At 40.3% G+C, this 18,750-nt stretch overlaps 1 protein-coding gene across 3 annotated transcripts; it reads left to right on the top strand.

Moving 5' to 3' along the window:
* The first annotated feature begins 4,257 nt into the window (after positions 1-4,257).
* sel (canopy family protein seele) lies at positions 4,258-14,349 on the top strand. Of its 3 annotated transcripts, none has more exons than XM_053788383.2 (5): positions 4,258-4,432; positions 7,713-7,810; positions 9,371-9,430; positions 11,286-11,378; positions 12,433-14,349. In XM_053788383.2, the coding sequence occupies exons 2-5, from the start codon at positions 7,727-7,729 to the stop codon at positions 12,754-12,756; spliced, it is 561 nt and encodes a 186-aa protein (XP_053644358.1). In that variant the 5' UTR covers positions 4,258-4,432; positions 7,713-7,726; the 3' UTR covers positions 12,757-14,349. The 3 variants fall into 3 exon arrangements, with proteins under 3 accessions (XP_053644358.1, XP_053644357.1, XP_053644356.1); XM_053788382.2 differs by having other exon boundaries at positions 4,260-4,417; XM_053788381.2 differs by having other exon boundaries at positions 4,264-4,460.
* Positions 14,350-18,750: the final 4,401 nt, after the last annotated feature.

Here is an 18,750-nt window from a genome sequence, read left to right as displayed (position 1 = left end):
TTACTGCTGACCGCATGCAGTCCAACGTACGAGCCACAGCCCGGCTGATCCGGCACTGACTTTAGGTATCTGTCCAGCTCTCTCTTGAAGGCAGCCAGGGGCTTATTAGCAATTCCCCTAATGCTTGATGGGAGGCTGTTGAACAGTTTTGGGCCCCGGACACTTATGGTGTTTTCCCTTAGTGTACCAATGGCGCCCCTACTAAGCTCCTCCATTTTTGTTCTTATGGCTGGATAATAGATTTTTTTTTTTTTATGAATCCACTGTCTGTTTAAAAATATGAGCTTTTCATTCATCTATAAAACTTATAACATTAGTACGTGTGCAGTAATTATCCAGGCTTATAGATCTCCTTTAGTGGTGCATTCCAACCTCTTGATAAGTAAACATGGTACGATAATGGCCGGCCCTACCTACCTGGAAGGTATTCAGGGGATCAACGTCCCCGGGGCCTGGTCCACAACCAGGCCTCCCAGTGGATCAGGGCCTGATCAACGAGGCTGTTACTGCTGGCCGCACGCAGTTCAGTGTACGAACCACAGCCCGGCTGATCCGGCACCGACTTTAGGTATCTGTCCAGCTCTCTCTTGAAGACAACCAGGGGTCTATTGGTAATGACCCTTATGACTGGTGGGAGGCTGTTGAACAGTCTTGGGCCCCAGACACTTATTGTGTTTTCTCTTAGTTTGCCAGTGGTGCCCCTAACCTGGCCCACTCACTACTCAACTAGTCCTTAATCCCTTTGAATAAATAAGATAAGCTTTGTTCGGATTTTTAACCCCGGAGGGTTAGCCACCCAGGATAACCCAAAAAAGTCAGTGCGTCATCGAGGACTGCCAGTCTTATTTCCACTGGAGTCCTTCAATCTTATCCCCCAGGATGCAACCCACACCAGTCAACTAACACTCTGACACCTTGTTAGGTGAAAATGGACAGTAGGTGTAAGGAAACACGCCCAATATTTTTACCCGGCTGGGGATTGAACCACAGACATTCAATGTGTGATGGAAGAGAGTTGCCTACCGAGCCACAGGTGAGAGTTTGACTTGCCTAGCATGGACCATTATGCCATCTGTAGTGTTCCTCTATTCTTGTGCTCTATAGTCTAGTCCAGGCCTCCCTGAAGGCGGGTTTCCTGGTGAAATAGCCCAGCATCCCATCCCCCTTCCGTTCCCCTCTGACTACCTCCCTGATCTTGAGATTAACATTAACACCAACATTGAATTCCAGTCTACTTATCATCAAATAAATACTTCTGGCTGAGCAAAATTGCTAAAATCATGGGGGAAAAAAAAGAGAAATGCAGTAAAATGCTCTCCCACAGTGGGCTTGATCAAGTCACAAACATTTAAACTTCTGATAGTATCTCTTCCATGGTGGCAAAATTGTTTGACTGATGCAAGTTTTTCCATGACTCAACTAAGAGCTCCTCTCAAGGGAGGTTCCTTGATGCTGGTGAGGGGCTCTTGATCTAGGGAATTGGACCTGTGCTCCAGTTCCCTGAATTAAGCCTGAATACCTTCCATTCCCCCCACAGGCTCTGTATAATACTACGGGTTTAGCGTTTCCTCATTATTATAATAATACTGGTTTAGCGCTTCCCCATGATTATAATTAACGAAGAGCTGCGCTGTATGACCCTTGTAGGTTTAGCACTTCTCTTTGATTATAATCTCAACTAAGAAAGTGGTTTGACTATCCCTTCAATGAAGGTTCCTTGGTATTGGTGAAGAGCTCTTGGTCCAAGGACTTGTCCTCCCCTTACTTGGATCGAACCTCATTGTCTTCAATTCTCTAGACACTGTATGACTCCCACCGGTTTAGTGCCTCCCCAGTATATGTAATAATAATTTACCGCTAGATAACATGGGCAGTAGGCTTTTAGGAGACCCATATGTTTGTCCCCTCCCAAGATTCAACCCGGGGCCTTTCAGTTGTGAGCCGAACATTTCAGCCAACAGTTAGCTGTAAGGTACATAATGTTCTGACATTGTTTTCTCGTCATCACCATCATCACATTATTACCATGATCACTTCTCATTATTACCCTCATAATCACCATCATTATTACCACTCATCCTCACCATCACCATCGTTATCGCCACACATTATTACCACCACTCATTACCATCATAATCACCACTCATTATTACCCTTATAATCACCACCACCACCACACATTATTACCATCATCACTACTCATTATTACCCTCGTCACCATCATTATCACCACTAATGATCATAATCACCATCGTCATCACTGAGTATTACCCTTGTCATCACCACATCATTACCCTCATCTTCATCATCGTCACCATTACTTATTACTCTCATCATCATCATTACTTATTACCCTCACCATTACTATCCTGGAGTTTACCTGGAGAGAGTTCCGGGGGTCAACGCCCCCGCGGCCCGGTCTGTGACCAGGCCTCATGGTGGATCAAAGCCTGATCAACCAGGCTGTTACTGCTGGCTGCACGCAATCCAACGTACGAGGCACAGCCCGGCTGGTCAGGTATCACCACCACTCATTACCCTCACCATCACCACCACTCATTACCCTCATCACCACCACTCATTACCCTCATCACCACCACTCATTACCATCACCACCACTCATCACCACCACTCATTACCCTCATAATCACCACTCATTACCCTCATCACCACCACTCATTACCCTCATCACCACCACTCATTACCCTCATCACCACCACTCATTACTCTCATCACCACCACTCATTATCCTCATCACCACCACTTATTACCCTCATCACCACCACTCATTACCCTCATCACCACCACTCATTACGCTCATCACCACCACTCATTACCCTCATCACCACCACTCATTACCATCATCACCACCACTCTTCATCACCACCACTCATTACCCTCATAATCACCACTCATTACCCTCATCACCACCACTCATTACCCTCATCATCACCACCACTCATTACCCTCATCACCACCACTCATTACCCTCATCACCACCACTCATCCTCATCACCACCACTCATTACCCTCATCACCACCACCCATTACCCTCATCACCACCACTCATTACGCTCATCACCACCACTCATTACCCTCATCACCACCACTCATCCTCATCACCACCACTCATCCTCATCACCACCACTCATTACCCTCATCACCACCACTCATTACGCTCATCACCACCACTCATTACCCTCATCACCACCACTCATTACCCTCATCACCACCACTCATTACCCTCATCACCACCACTCATTACCCTCATCATCACCACCACTTATTACCCTCATCACCACCACTCATTACCCTCATCACCACCACTCATTACCCTCATCACCACCACCACTCATTACCCTCATCATCACCACCACTCATTACCCTCATCACCACTCATTACCATCACCACCACCACTCATTACCCTCATCATCACCACCACTCATTACCCTCATCACCACCACTCATTACCATCATCACCACCACTTATTACCCTCATCACCACCACTCATTACCCTCATCACCACCACTCATTACCCTCATAATCACCACCACTCATTACCCTCATCATCACCACCACTCATTACCACCATCACCACTCTTATCTTCACCTGTTCTTCCCTTAGATCCAACCCGAAATGCCTAGCCATGCTAAGCGTTCTAGTGGTACACTCTGTAATCTCAATTTTACTACATGTTAAACCAAACAATAACCAAATTTCTGTAAACTCAGCATTGTAATCCTTATAGAGAATAAACTTTGAAACTTTGAACCTAATTGCTTCCCATTCCCAGGCACTGTATGACTCCTACGGGTTTTGCGCTTTCCCCTAAATAAACAAGTCTGCCTCCCCATTTTTTCAGACCCAGGCGCTGTTTCCCATTAATTTCAACTGTTATTATTTGTATACTGTATATTAATATTCTATTCCTAATAATAAGGTCACAGGAAATCACGAGAATACTTGGAATATAACTATTTTCACTGAAGTAAATCTATTTAGGTATACGTTCAAATAAATAGTTATTATACCTAGTAACATGTGTAAATTATCTAGAATAATCCCCCATATGTTACTGTAACAAAATTGTAATCCAAATTTATGTATTTATATGGCAAAACGATATAGAGAAGAGCTATTTTCTGGCCTCGTTAAAATAAAGGGCAACATTATAACCATCCCCCCACCACCAAATTTTTGGAGGCCTCCCTTAAGCTATAGGCCTATCTACGGGCCAAGATTACTTCCCATTCCCCAGACACCTTAGTGCCCTTACGAGTTTAGCGTTCCCCCATGATCACAGAGTAGTGGAGGAAGTACACGTGTACCACTCACACTCTCACACGTAACACTGGGAAAACACTGTCATTTCAGGTGTTTCTGCCTCACTCAGGTGTTTTTCTACCTCACTCAGGTGTGTTTCTGCCAGGTGTGTTTCTTCTCCCACACACGTACAGGTAAATACTTATGTATTGTTAGTAATATGTCTCTGGGGAGGTTATTAGTGAGGTTGGGACACAATAAGTAAGTTTATTTAGGTACAGGCAGCGCTGTATGACCCTTGTTGGTTTAGCGCTTTCTTTGATAATATTTAGGCACAGGTACGCAAGTACAATTATCATAAGTAGTTGAAAATGTGTGTAAATTACCTCAAATAACCCGGGAAAAGTCATATATACGGTGATTTATTTCCATTGGGGTCTTGTTGGTCTATAAGGTAATTTCAGAGATTTTTTTTTAAGCAAGACTCATATCTTATCGCAATTTTACGATGTTTCGCCCCCCCCCCCACACACTGGGACATCAATTCATGAAACCACCTTTATCTTACAACGTTTCACCATGGGTGAAACGTCTTGTAATGAAGTTTTTCATTTAAATATATTTTATTTACCACATTTTGGTTCATGTCAACAACTGACATAATCTACTTTGTTTAGGTACAATTACTTTATTTTGGTATAATTACTCCTTTTTTGTGATTGCAATTATCATCATAAATCACCAAGGATAACTGGAAAAAGTCAAGAGTGATTTATTTCCATTGGGATCCTAGGCCTTAAATCATTTGCTAATAATAATAATGATAATAATAATAATAATAATAATAATAATAATAATAATAATAATAATAATAATAATCTTTATTGCTACAAGTACATGTACAAGGTATACAGGTCTAGCCCATTGTTATGTAGAGCATTTTGGGCAAATCTGGTAAATTTTGTCCCCAGGATGCAACCCACACCAGTCGACTAACACCCGGGTACCTATTTTATAGCTGGGTGAACATGGGCAGCAGGGGTCTTAAGGAAACGCGTCCTAATGTTTCCACCCGTACTGGAGATCGAGCCACAAACCTCTGTGCGTGAGCTGAGTGCTCTAACAATCAAGCTACGGGACTATATATGGGATATATATAAGACCACAATTATCAGTCATCACCACATCAACCACCTTTAGTAACCACCACAGCAAGAATCTTGGCCATCACTACAATAACCATCATAGCCACTACCACAACAACCATCCTGGCCACTACCACAACAACCATCCTGGCCACTACCACAACATCCATCCTGGCCACTACCACAACATCCATCCTGGCCACCATCACTCAGCCACCACCTCTGCTACCATACTTGTCCCAGGATGCTCCTCCAGAGGAATCATCCTCCAGACCTCCCCATTAGTATATCTGGAGTTTATCTGGAGAGAGTTCCGGGGGTCAACGCCCCCGCGGCCCGGTCTGTGACCAGGCCTCCTTAGGTCAGTGTCCCAGGATGCGACCACACACCAGTCGACTAACACCCAGGTACCCATTTTACTGATGGGGAACATAGACAACAGGTGGAAAGAAACACGTCCAATGTTTCTACTCTGGCTGGGAATCGAACCCAGGCCCTCACCGTGTGAAGCGAGAGCATTAACCACCAGGCCACCAGAGCCCTAAAAACCATCAACATCACATCTTGGGTAAATAATGTATTTACTATTCTGTAGGCATTGCACAACGATCACTATTGTTCGTAGATTTGGAGTTCACTGCTTCTAGGAACTTAACCATCGTAGATAATGGGTGTTTACTTTTTCTTAATTTTTTATTGATTTTATTTTTTGTTGGGGGGGGGGATAGGTGTACCTTGCTTTATGGATTCTTTGCACAGTTGGAATTTGAGCAAATGAATTTACACATAAGAAGTAAACCCAGTTCATACCATTAACTCACTTTTAATAAAAAAAAATTCACAGCTGTATGTGATCACTGTGGTTTGCATATTGTAAATATAAACTGATTCTGCATTGCTTTCTGGAATGTAAATTAACTCGTTCGATCAGTATATGATACACAGCGTGAGTGTATAGGGTGTTAGTTAAGTTGTAATCTGCAATACTTCTATTTTGTTTTTTCATCAGGCATACTGTATTTGTAGATTAGAAATTGTTCTGTAGTTCTTAACATTAGTCGGAGCATCACCTCTGTGGGTGGGAGTTACGTTGGCTCTTTTGAAAACATTTGGAAAGTATATCTTAATGATTTGTTGATAAGGATTGCATTAATAGAAAATATTACTTGTGCAGTTATGTTACTTTTTTTTTTAAAGTGATTTTATTGTTGAAGTTATTTCTACATTGGTAGTAGGAGCCAACTAAAACGAGTCTAGATAATTGCCTGTCAGATGGTTACTGATGTTTGGCTAAGTTTCTTCCATTTATACAATTCATGCCAGGCAAGACTGATTGAATTTTGGATTTTTTATTTTGTATCAATTTTTTAACCAAATTCATTGCCTTTGTGTATTTTAAATAGTATCTGTTTGGTGCATGTGTGGACTGCTCATTTTTTGGGGGGGGTTAAAAAAAGTGAAGAAATGTGAATTTTTTCACTACAGCAGTCTTTACTGCATTATGGCAGTTTAGAATTTTGTTTTGCCCCAGCCTCTCCTCGAGAAGAAACCCATGTCTGCAAGTACATATATGTATGTACGTTGGTTTTTAACTTTAAAAATAATTGAAATATTATATATTTAATATTACTGTCCCAGTCTGCATCATCCATTATAACATGGGTACTTTTGAGAAAATGGAATGTACATAAAAGTCAACTAATGAACTATTTTCCCATTCCCCTTTTTTTGGGTGTTAATCAGGGGTTGACTGTACTATTTGGCAAAAATCAGTAACAAAATTTAAATTTTGTTTCTTCTCTGTGCACATTATTAAGCATGTCATGGTATGGTATTTCATCTGCAGTGTAGCCTTAAGAAGTAAAGGGTGAAGAGTCTCTCGTGCTTTACTGGTCTTGTCTCATTTTTACAGATGGAAATAGCTGTAGCTGTTGAAACAGTTAATATTTCTTGTCTTGGTATAGACTGTACAAGTCTTGTACCTTCTGAGGGGTGCCCTGATGATGTTGAAAGATTCTTGATTCAGGGAATTGGGATTACCATTCCCTACCCCCTATCATTTTCTAGGCACTGTATGATCCTTGCAGGCATAGTTCTTTCCCTTGAATAAAATATTAATACTGTACTTAAAAAATGTTGTGTAATATTCCTGTGAATTTTCAGGCATTCCTTCATTTTTCAGACCTAAGCTTCACCTTTAGTCTTGCAGAATTCTGTTATTTTCATTTTTATGTACTCTAGGGTACGTTTTTATTGAAATTAATTTTTCAACAAAGTTACACGTTTTTTAATTTATTTTAGTCGACAGATGAAAAATGTCTTCCTTGGTCTTCCAACTCTTAATGGTGCTAATGATTGCAGTGTGTAGTGTTGTGTCTTCCAAACCTCCCAAGTCACAGGTAAGAATTTATTTGACAGGCATGTGTGAGCAAGTGATATTTATGATTTGACAAAATGTTGGAGTGTGAGCAAGGTAACATTTATGAAGGAATTCAGGGAAACCAGTTACCTAGACTTAAATCCTGGAGGTGGGAGGTACATTGCCTGCACTCTGGGGATATTGCTGTTTGGAGGGGAATCTGAACTCTAATGTTGGTACACCTTTAGCAAGACAGTGATGGTGAAAGATCCATAGCTGAATCAGTGGGTAGAATGAATGGGAGTAAAGGGGCTGAGATAGATGGGATTAAGACTGAGATGTTAAAACCAGGGAGGGGGAGATATGATTATAGAGTGGTTGATGTATTTGTTCATTATAGTCATGAAAGACTGGAAGGTACTGAAGGACTGTCAGAAAGCATTCGTGGTTCTTTTGCTCAATATATGCCTGAAAGAAAGGAAGGTACCTAAGGATTGGCAGAGATCATGCATAGCTCTTTTGCATAATGGAAAAGGGGACATGAGAGAGAGTAAGAATTATAGCATAATAAGCCTGTGAGTATACTGGATAAAACATATGCTATTAGAATTTTTATTGAAAAGATTAGGGTTAAGACAGTAAGCAAGAATGCAGAGGAACAAGGTTTTAAAATGGTAGATGTGTAGTCCAAGTGTTTACATAGAAACTTATAAGTGATATAGTAAGAAACATATAAGTGAACAATACATGGATATAGAATTTAGAAAAAGCATATGATAGAGTGAATTGGGGAGCAATATGGCAAATGTTGCAAATGAATGGAATACAGAGTAGGTTACCAAAAACAGTGAATCTCAAGTTAGGGTATGTAGGAGAGAAGAGGATTTTTTTCAGTAAACATAGGCTTTTAGACGAGGATGTGTGATGTCACAATGGTTGTTTAAAATGTTTGTAAGTTGGGAAGAATTAAAAGGTAATGAATCTGGTACAAAGTTGGAGTTGTTATAGTTGCTCTTCAGCAGTGATACTTTCTTTTGGGAAGTTCTGAAGAGAATTTGCAAAGGTTAGTAAATGAGTTGGTCAGGGTATGCAAAAGAAGGAAGTTAAAAGTGAACAGAGAAAAGAGCATGATGATGATGATGATAATGATGAAGGCCTCTTAGAAGTAGGTGCCTTGGTGATGGTGAAGAACTTTTCATGTGAGGAATTGTAGCTACTCTTTCCATCCTTGGATGTAAAATGATTACCCCCTATTCCCGAAGTTCTTCATTACCCTTCCATGTTTAGCATTTTCTCATTAATATACCAGTAATAATAATAATAATAATAAAGAAATGCACTTGTGTTATGTCTAGTGTCTATATACCTATTTTCTTTTACTCCAGGATGAAATCTAGACTTAAATGACATGAAGCTCTCTTGATAAAATTTTTAGGACGTTGTCATAAACTGTTTACAATAATATTAGAAATAAACATCTTGATAAGAGTAGGTAAAGTTTGTATTTTATTATAAAAGTATATGCACTAATATGTTTTACTTTTTGAAATTTTAGCCATAGTAAAGCATCTTATATTGAAACAAAATAAAATATTAACAGGTTGTGAAGTGTGCCGTGTGTCGAAGTTTAGTTAATGAACTACATGCGGCCATCAGTGATGTAAGTAGAATGAAATTTCTTGTTTAAGTTTAATTCTTTGCCACTCATTGCCAGGTTAGGTATTGTTATGGACCATCCTTCTTGAGACAGCTGGGTTAGATTGTGTTAAGGAGCCATCCCAGCATCTCTCAGTATACTAAATGGTGGGGGTATTTCCTCTTTCGATTAAATTTGCTTACACTTGAGGCTGAAGATGTGGAATGTTTTCTGGATATGGATTGTGAAAAATAGATTTTGAATAGTTTTACTGCATTGTGATTATGACTTATGTAATAGTATAAGAATGAATTGGTTATGAAAGTAGCAAAGTAGTATTGATAATGTAAATTTGCTATATAATGAGCATGTTTTGCTTTTCCATCCTGTTCAAACATGGATCCTTGGTCTTTTTTTTTTTTTTTGTTATCCTAGAAAATGTACAGAGAACCTTCACAGCATGCATAACGGAGATAAAACACCTCAATTACTGGGAGCGCTTAAAGTTCCTGAACCTGTACTCCCTGGAACGCAGGCGGGAGAGATACATGATTATATACACCTGGAAAATCCTAGAGGGACTAGTACCGAACTTGCACACGAAAATCACTCAACAACGAAAGCAAAAGACTTGGCAGACGATGCAACATCCCCCGACACTGTTCAACTGCCTCCCAGCATACATAAGGGGGATTACCAATAGACCCCTGGCAGTCTTCAAGCTGGCACTGGACAAGCTCCTAAAGTCGGTACCTGACCAGCCGGGCTGTGGCTCGTACATTGGATTGCGTGCAGCCAGCAGTAACAGCCTGGTTGATCAGGCTCTGATCCACCAGGAGGCCTGGTCACAGACCGGGCCGCGGGGGCCTTGACCCCCGGAACTCTCTCCAGGTAATAACTGAGGTCAAACAGGCTACTGATTAAAATATAACCAACTCCTCAACAGTCAGACTCCAGATATTAGTACCAGTAAACTAATGACTCGGAGAGAATCTATTCTTTGACACTTGTATTCCAAATACGTACCAGCATCAACTATTCAGCAGACAAACAGTGTAAGCAACCTCTCACTGACAGTCTGATTAATCAGCACCATACCTGTATCAGTAACATTTTGGCTAGTTGGACACCACAGTACAATACTGTACTGTACCTTAATCAGGGCACTTCATTTACAGGAAGGACCCAGACAGTGCAAGCACTTTCTGGGAGAGTTAGATTTAAGGCAGTGTTTGTGAATGCTATTCTAATTAATTCCTTCAAGGGGGGTGCTTTGCTGCTGTTAATGGATTTCGTTGTTGCTGAGTCACTGACCTAGGTGGTCTAAGCACATAGCAACAACACACTATGTACACAGTAGGGCTGATGAAGGACCCCACTGTGGCTGAGTCACTGACCGAGGTGGTGGGGTGATGAGGGGCTTTGCTTGACTAAATGCCCAGCAACAACACACTACATACATAGTTGGGCTGATGAAGGAAAAATAAAGACACAGGTGCAAAATGTTATTTATCATGACAATGTTTTGCTTTATGTAGAGTTTTATCGTGTTAGTCATTGACCCATTAAAGCTCTATATAGAGCTAAATGTTACACTATAAGCTAGCTCTGCACCTGTTTTTTCTTCATTGCTGGTGATGGGGTTTTTGATCTAAGGAATTCGAGCTACCCTCTCTTTTGATCAAACTAACTACCTCCCATTCCCCAGGTGTTGTATGACCCTTATAAGTTTGGTGCTTTCCCCTGACTATAATTGTAACATTTTAATTATGGTGGTGAGTAGATTTCCATATTATCACCTACTTTACTTTCAAATGCAATAAAAAATACTAAAATTATTTTTTTAGTATGCCTTATTCATAATACTATTATATTGCAGGTCGATCCAAGGAAAAAAATTGATGTTGGCTCCTATCGTATTGATGCAGATGGGAAACAGAAATTGTCGTCCGTGAAATACGCTGGTTCTGAGGTAAAGTGACCCCATCCCTTTTTTCCTTCCATCACAGATTTATACACCCTCCAAGTCATCCACTTTTTCTCCATCTTTTCTAAAATCCAAACAATTTCAACAACCCCTCCTCGCCATGAATAATTTTTTGTCTCTACCAATGCCTCATCACACTGCCCAGCTTTTCCTCCCTCATTAGTTCCATGATTTGAATTGTTTTTCATAGACCCATGTTGCTGACAGATCCACTCCTAAATATTGGAACACATTCACTTCCTCTGGAGAGTCAGAGACCATGGGTATAGAAGGCTCCTTACCAATTTTTTTTTTAACAATTAAATATTTAATTAAACAAATCTTTAAGTTCCTTTGACTAAAATTCCAAGCATAAAGACAAAGACAAAAGCAGCAGAACCAGCTTTATGGGGGAATATTTAGCTCTTTGTGAAGCTTTATCAAGTCTTGACTTGATAAAAAAAAATTAACTTGTGTCTTAGTCTACATGTAGTACAGTACTTTAAGGCAGTAAGTGTACCTTTGCATCCAGCCTGAATTCTAGGAGTGAGGCTAGTTTCACTAGAGACCTTTATCCTGGGAAGATTGTAGAACCTGTTGTGATCCATGTTGGTATATGGTTTAAAGGCTGTGATGATTTGAAATTGATAAATTTTTAAAGTTTTTATCAAACTGTTGTAGAGGGGCCACTACAGCTATAGGAAGAGAACATTAATAAGGAGGAAAGCAAGAGGGAAAGAGAGGGAGGAAGGGTAGTGTGAAGGTGATTGGAAGTGGGAGGAGAATATCCAAGAGGGAGGGAGCAGATGGGTGGGTGAAAGAGGAGGGAGGAGAGGTAGTTGGAAGAGAATATTGAAGAGGAGGAGAGCAAGTAGTATGAGAGAAAGAGGGGGGAAGATTTTCCATTCTGATAATTTAATAACCCTTTTCCTGGCAAGAAATTAAGGATTCCAGCTAATGGTGAGGTAAAATACTGGCAGTGAGAAAGTCTAAATTACAATGTGTTTCAATGACTGCTTTAGAAAAGTGAATTTGGTACCTTCATGGAATAACTTTTCAGATGCATATGCTGGAAGTTATGGAGACTGTGTGTGGGAGTATGAAGGATTATGCTCAAGCTCGCCATAAAGAGACAGGGAAGCTGGAAGCAATGAAGCTCATTGTTAATGGAGCTATGAATCCACGCTTTGGTGAATACGAGATGGTTCAGGACCCGGATCTCAATAAAGGACTGCAGTTTCACTGTGAATCTATTGTGGAAGATTTTGAGGATGAAGTTGTTGTATATTTTAAAGAAAATGCTGAATTAGATTTAGAAGAGTCCCAGGAAAAATTTTGTACTAAATTAACTAATATTTGTGATGGTGTAAGAGATGAATTGTAGCTTTTCTCAAGGGGATTAGCATATGATATTTATGTGAGGGCGGATTTGTCGTAAATTTAAGATTTTGTAAACTTTTAATAATTTTTTATTACAATGTATGTTGTTAAAATGTGTTCAAAAGTCATGTGATATTTATTAATTTATTTTCAGTCGCTACACAAACTGAAAATTTCATACCTAAATATATATATTGTTATGATAAGCTGTATGTATTTAACTTTTGTAATGAAACGCTAAACAACTCTATGTCCGGCCCATTAATCAATTAAAAATACACAAATGCCTAATGAAATTAAAGCTTAAATCTCACAACAATAGACCATGAAGAAATATACATTCCATCAGCTTTTTATATTCAATATACCATGCTTCTTTTATTTATTTTTCTTCAGAGATGCTATATTTTACATATGTTATCCAACCTCTGCTTTCTTTCACAACTTAGCTCTTGAGATATCCATGGTTTGATGCATCATTCTCTAGGCTGTGACCCATAATCAGCTAACACCTATTACTGCCGAGTACTGAGGCAACAGCTTTACCCTAGGGAGGTATACTTCAGCAAATAGTCTTCCTATGTTATACCCTGATATGCTGTACCCAGTGAAGACAAATATTCAAGTATAATTCCACGAATCCGCATTTATTGTTAATATTGAGGAGGAGCAAATAAAGTAACAATCACTGAAGTAATGCAAGGCTTGTTACAAGTCTGTTTCATAACCTTCACTCGTGGATACCTCACAAGGGTTAAGATGACCTATACATGTCTTATCCAGTCCAGAACCTTTACACTGGGAATCAAATGCTCTGTCTGTTGAGCTGTTGTACATGGCTTCCCCTTTCTTTTAACATGTTGGATGACCTTGTGTTCCTAGTGGTTATTCTGAATATAATTGCACATACATTATAATGCAAATTTTGCAAAATGCTATTGTTTAACACTATTTATGGATAGTGATGAATGACCCAGACAGGATAAGCACTCTATTTCACTATCATAATACTATAAAAGGACTGGGGGAATTTTTTTAAGCTTACATTCATAAGACATGTATAGCAATCTTAAATAGGCAGAAAAGAGTGGGCAGATATTTTTTTTAAGACATGCTGAATTTATATTTAAAGATATAAAAATTTTACTTTCCCTGAAAAATATTTATGTAGGCATTTTGTGTACAGTATACCATATTAATTTGTGTACGGTATATTACATTATTAATTTTGTGTACAGTATACCACATTATTAATTTTGCCCAAACTTTTTAAATAAAATACAGGTTCAGAATTAGAAAACCTTGAATTTTAATATGAATTACTCGTCATAATGCACAAATAGTTATTAAAGGTATAAATTTTTGGGAAGGAGGCTTTTTAATACGCCATCTGTCTCTTGCCAAGGTAGGATGCCCAAAATAAGAAGAATCACTGTCTTGCGAAAAGCACACTGACTTCACGGTGTTAACTTCCTAAAATTTACTGTCATACGGTCATTTACTAAACCTGAGTTTATCTTGTTAAAAATATTGTACGTTATGCTATAAAAAACATTAGCTGTAAATTTAGTAAATAAACAGATTTCCATATTTTCAATATTTTTTGATTATTAAAGCATTTATAATATACATTTAAACTTTAATAAGCAACAAAACAATTATTTAAGTTTAAAAAGTAGTAGTAATGATTACAGTGGAACCTCAAATTTCGAAGGTATCGCTTATCGAACTCTTTGAAAATCAACTGCTTTTTTCGAATCAGCTTTGTCCCTATTGTCGAACTACTCGCCCTTATTTTCGAACCGCTGGGTACTAGACCTGTCTGCCAGCCCGCTCTGTCCGCGTCCCCACGCAGGCGCCGTGAGCCAGTCTGGCTTTCTTGATGCTTGAGTGAACTCTAACCTGTGCTCTCATTAAAACATTTTATGATTAATTCATTGTGTTTAGTGCTTGTGGGACTGTGAAATAACTACCATGGGCCCAAAGAAACTTGCTAGTGGTACCCCTGTGGTAAAGAAAGTGAGAAATACCATAGATGTGAAGAAGGAAATAATACAGTACAGAAGTATGAGAGTGGTGTGAAACTTGTTGAGCTTGCCACGATGTATGGGAAAAAAAAGTCGACCATTGCTTCTATCCTGGCAAAGAAAGAACAAATCAAGGAAGCTGATGTTGCAAAAGGTGTTAATATGCTAACCAAAAAAAGACCACAGACAATCGAACAGGTTGAGAAGTTGTTGCTGGTGTGGATCAAGGATAAAGAGATGGCAGTTGATAGTGTTTCAGAGACAATTATTTGTGAAAAGTTCAGTGACAAAACTGTCCCCCATTTTAGGGAAATCTTAAAGAGGCACCAGAAACAGAGGACTGTGGACAGTTATTTTGTGAGACAGGGGTCCAGTGACTCTCAAGCTGGTCCTAGTGGCATTAAAAGACAGAGAAGGGAAGTAGCCCCAGAGAGAGCTTTGATACCTAAAGTCCTTATGGAGGGGGATTCCCCTTCCAAACACTTACCCCAGCTCCCTCTCTCCTCCTCCCTATCTTCCAGATGCCATCACCAATCTTCAATAAAGGTAAGTAAAAATGTTATTTTATGTTTATTTTTTTTTTTTCAACAAGTCGGTCGTCTCCCACCGAGGCAGGGTGACCCAAAAAAAAGAAAGAAAATCCCCAAAAAGAAAATACAGTGGACCCCCGGTTAACGATTTTAATCCGTGCAAGAGGGGTAATTGTTATGCGAAATAATCGTTATGTGAATGAATTTTCCCCATAAGAAATAATGGAAATAAAATTAATCCGTGCAAGACACCCAAAAGTATGAAAAAAAAATTTTTTTACCACATGAAATATTAATTTTAATACACACAAACTGAAAAAGGCATGCACACTTACATGACACTTACTTTTATTGAAGATCTGGTGATGATTGATGGGATGGGAGGAGGGGAGAGCATTATCTTCTTACTGTTTAGAAGGGGAATCCCCTTCCATTACGACTTGAGGTAGCAAGTCCTTTTCCGGGGTTACTTCCCTTCTTCTTTTAATGCCACTAGGACCAGCTTGAGAGTCACTGGACCTCTGTCGCACAACAAATCTGTCCATAGAGCTCTGTACCTCCCGTTCCTTTACGATTTGTCTAAAATGGGCCACAACATTGTCATTGAAATAGTCACCAGCACGGCTTGCAACAGCTGTGTCAGGGTGATTTTCATCCATAAAGGTTTGCAGTTCAACCCACTGTGCACACATTTCCTTAATCTTTGAAGTAGGCACAATGGATTCCACAACTGGCATAGGCTTCTCAGGGTTAGCCCCAAACCCTTCAAAATCTTTCTTAATTTCCATACTAATTCTCACCCTTTTTACCACAGGGTTGGCACTAGAAGCTTTCTTGGGGCCCATGGTCACGTATTTTCCAGAAACAGCACCGAAAACACTGTAATAATACGAAATATTCCGAGTGTATGCTTGGATGTTACCGCGGAGGCTGGCTGGTAAACAATGGGACGGGCGGCACATGTGAGGCTGGCTGAGGGCACATTGGACGCGTCTCGGACGAAAATCGGTGAGCGGGTTTTTAATCGGTATGCGCGGCAAAAATTTTGCGATAAAAGTAAGCGGTATGCGGAAAAATCGCTATGTGATGCCATCGTTATGCGGGGGTCCACTGTACTTTCATCATCATTCAACACTTTCACCACACACACACATTATCACTGCTTTTGCAGAGGTGCTCAGAATACAACAGTTTAGAAGCATATACGTATAGAGATACACAACATATCCCTCCAAACTGCCAATATCCCAAACCCCTCCTTTAAAGTGCAGGCATTGTACTTCCCATTTCCAGGACTCAAGTCCGACTATATGAAAATAACCGGTTTCCCTGAATCCCTTCACTAAATATTACCCTGCTCACACTCCAACAGATCGTCAGGTCCCAAGTATCATTCGTCTCCATTCACTCCTATCTAACACGCTCATGCACGCTTGCTGGAAGTCCAAGCCCCTCACCCACAAAACCTCCTTTACCCCCTCTTTCCAACCCTTTCGAGGACGACCCCTACCCCTCTTTCCTTCCCCTATAGATTTATATGCTTTCCATGTCATTCTACTTTGATCCATTCTCTCTAAATGACCAAACCATATTATATTAATACATAATTGTTCACTATATTTGTTGTGTGTATGTAAAACTATAATTAATCTCTGTAAATTTTTTTTTTTTTTTGTGAATATTTTTGGGTTTCTGGAATGGAATAATTGTATTTCCATTATTTCTCATGCTAAATAACACTTCGCTTTTCAAACTTTTCGAATTTAGAACTAGCTCCTGGAATGGATTAGTTCGAAATTTGAGGTTCCACTATATTAGTATTATCCTCTTCAAGGGGGCTCCTTGGCACCGTGAAGAGGCTCTTGGTCTGAGGAATTAGACCTTTTGGTCTCCTTCCTCAGAAGGAACCTAATTACCCCCCAATTCCCCCTTCCCTATCCCATCCTCCCCATCTCCCCTTTTGTCCTTTCCTCCTCCTCATCCCTCCCTCATTCTCTTCCTATTTTCAGCCTTTGGGATTCTTCCCACAGGCATTCTAGTTCCTAGGTATGGGGAAGAGTACCGAGGCCCATCCCATTCCATTGAGGTCCTTGGCGGTGGTGTAGTTTGCTGTGGAATCTGGATCACGTGGGGATGTCCCGATCCCTCTCCATTCTCCTCAGGGGTGGCTTTGGTTATATTTCGGGTGATGGGTATCCAGCCGCCCTCTCTTTTGTCCACCAAGGTGGCTCGGTGAATATGAGGGTGCTATCCTGGATTGCTGGTTTACTGGCATGAAGGGTAGGGTATGGCACGGGTTCCATGCCTCATCTTTTCTACTTGCAGTGCTGATGTCCTCTTGGGCACGGAGGGAGATTTACGGCCCTTTCATTCCTCCTAGGAACTATTCCTCCACTTTTCCCCCTTTTTTTATTCCCTTTCCTTCTTTCTTTTTTTTCTAAAAAACAAAAAGAAAGGAGTAACCTAACCATGGAGTTCCCAATCCATGAACCTGCTCCCCCTGGACCCCTAACTGATAGTGCACCCTGTTCTGACCCTGGCTCATTATTTGACCACTCTTGGGACATTTCTAATGCCTCTGTACCTCCTGCTGGTGCCATTTCGACACCTGCTCCAGGTACCAGGGTTTTGATTGACTCCTTCAATACATCTGACCTTCACTCTTCTTTGACTATGCTTCTGGCTTCTCCCTCTACAGTGCGGCAATTTTTAGATCGCCCACCTGTCCCACGTCGGACCAACAACAATCCCACACCTAAACGCCCCAGACCATTACCTGATGATACTTCTTCACTTCCTTTTCATTCTCCTCAGAAAAGACTGGCACATCATGCATTCCCTTTTCACGCTATATTTCAAAATATGCAATGGACTAAATTTTTTTCTCTACGACCGACTTCCTCTACTGCCTATCTTTCCGACCATAGTATATTAGCAAGGCGCTCCTATGCCATGTTGGTAGAAATATGTCCTTTCATGCTCTCAAGAGTGGTACATGCATCATCACTGTCCAGAATGCTAAACAAGCTCATGATCTTTCTCTCCTTTACAACTATCAATACTATTCCTGTAACTATTGAGAAACATCATTCCCTCAATTCTTGTAGTGGTACAGTCTTTCTGCCACATACCATTGTCCAACAGAATTTCCAGATATGCAGCAATGACATTCTGGAACAGCTAGAACTCCAAGACCTCCCAGTCCTCAAAGTAGACACTTATGTCCTCCCTGCCTGCAGGCGGAGACGATACCCTTGCAATGTAGTTTGCTTAACTTCTGACTGCCGTGAGCTTCCATCCTCTGTATATATAGTAGGACACCATTTGCAAGTTCGAAAGGTGATCCCTACACCACAGTGCAGAAATTGCTAGTGTTTTGGTCATCCAGAAAAATAATGCAGGTCCGTCGCCAAATGCCCAGTCTGTGGTGCCGACAACCAC

This window comes from Cherax quadricarinatus, chromosome 49 (assembly GCF_038502225.1).
Source record: "Cherax quadricarinatus isolate ZL_2023a chromosome 49, ASM3850222v1, whole genome shotgun sequence".
Classification (NCBI taxonomy): domain Eukaryota; kingdom Metazoa; phylum Arthropoda; class Malacostraca; order Decapoda; family Parastacidae; genus Cherax; species Cherax quadricarinatus.
The sequence above is the reverse complement of the archived record's forward strand: the minus strand, read 5'-3'. Positions and strand labels throughout refer to the sequence as shown.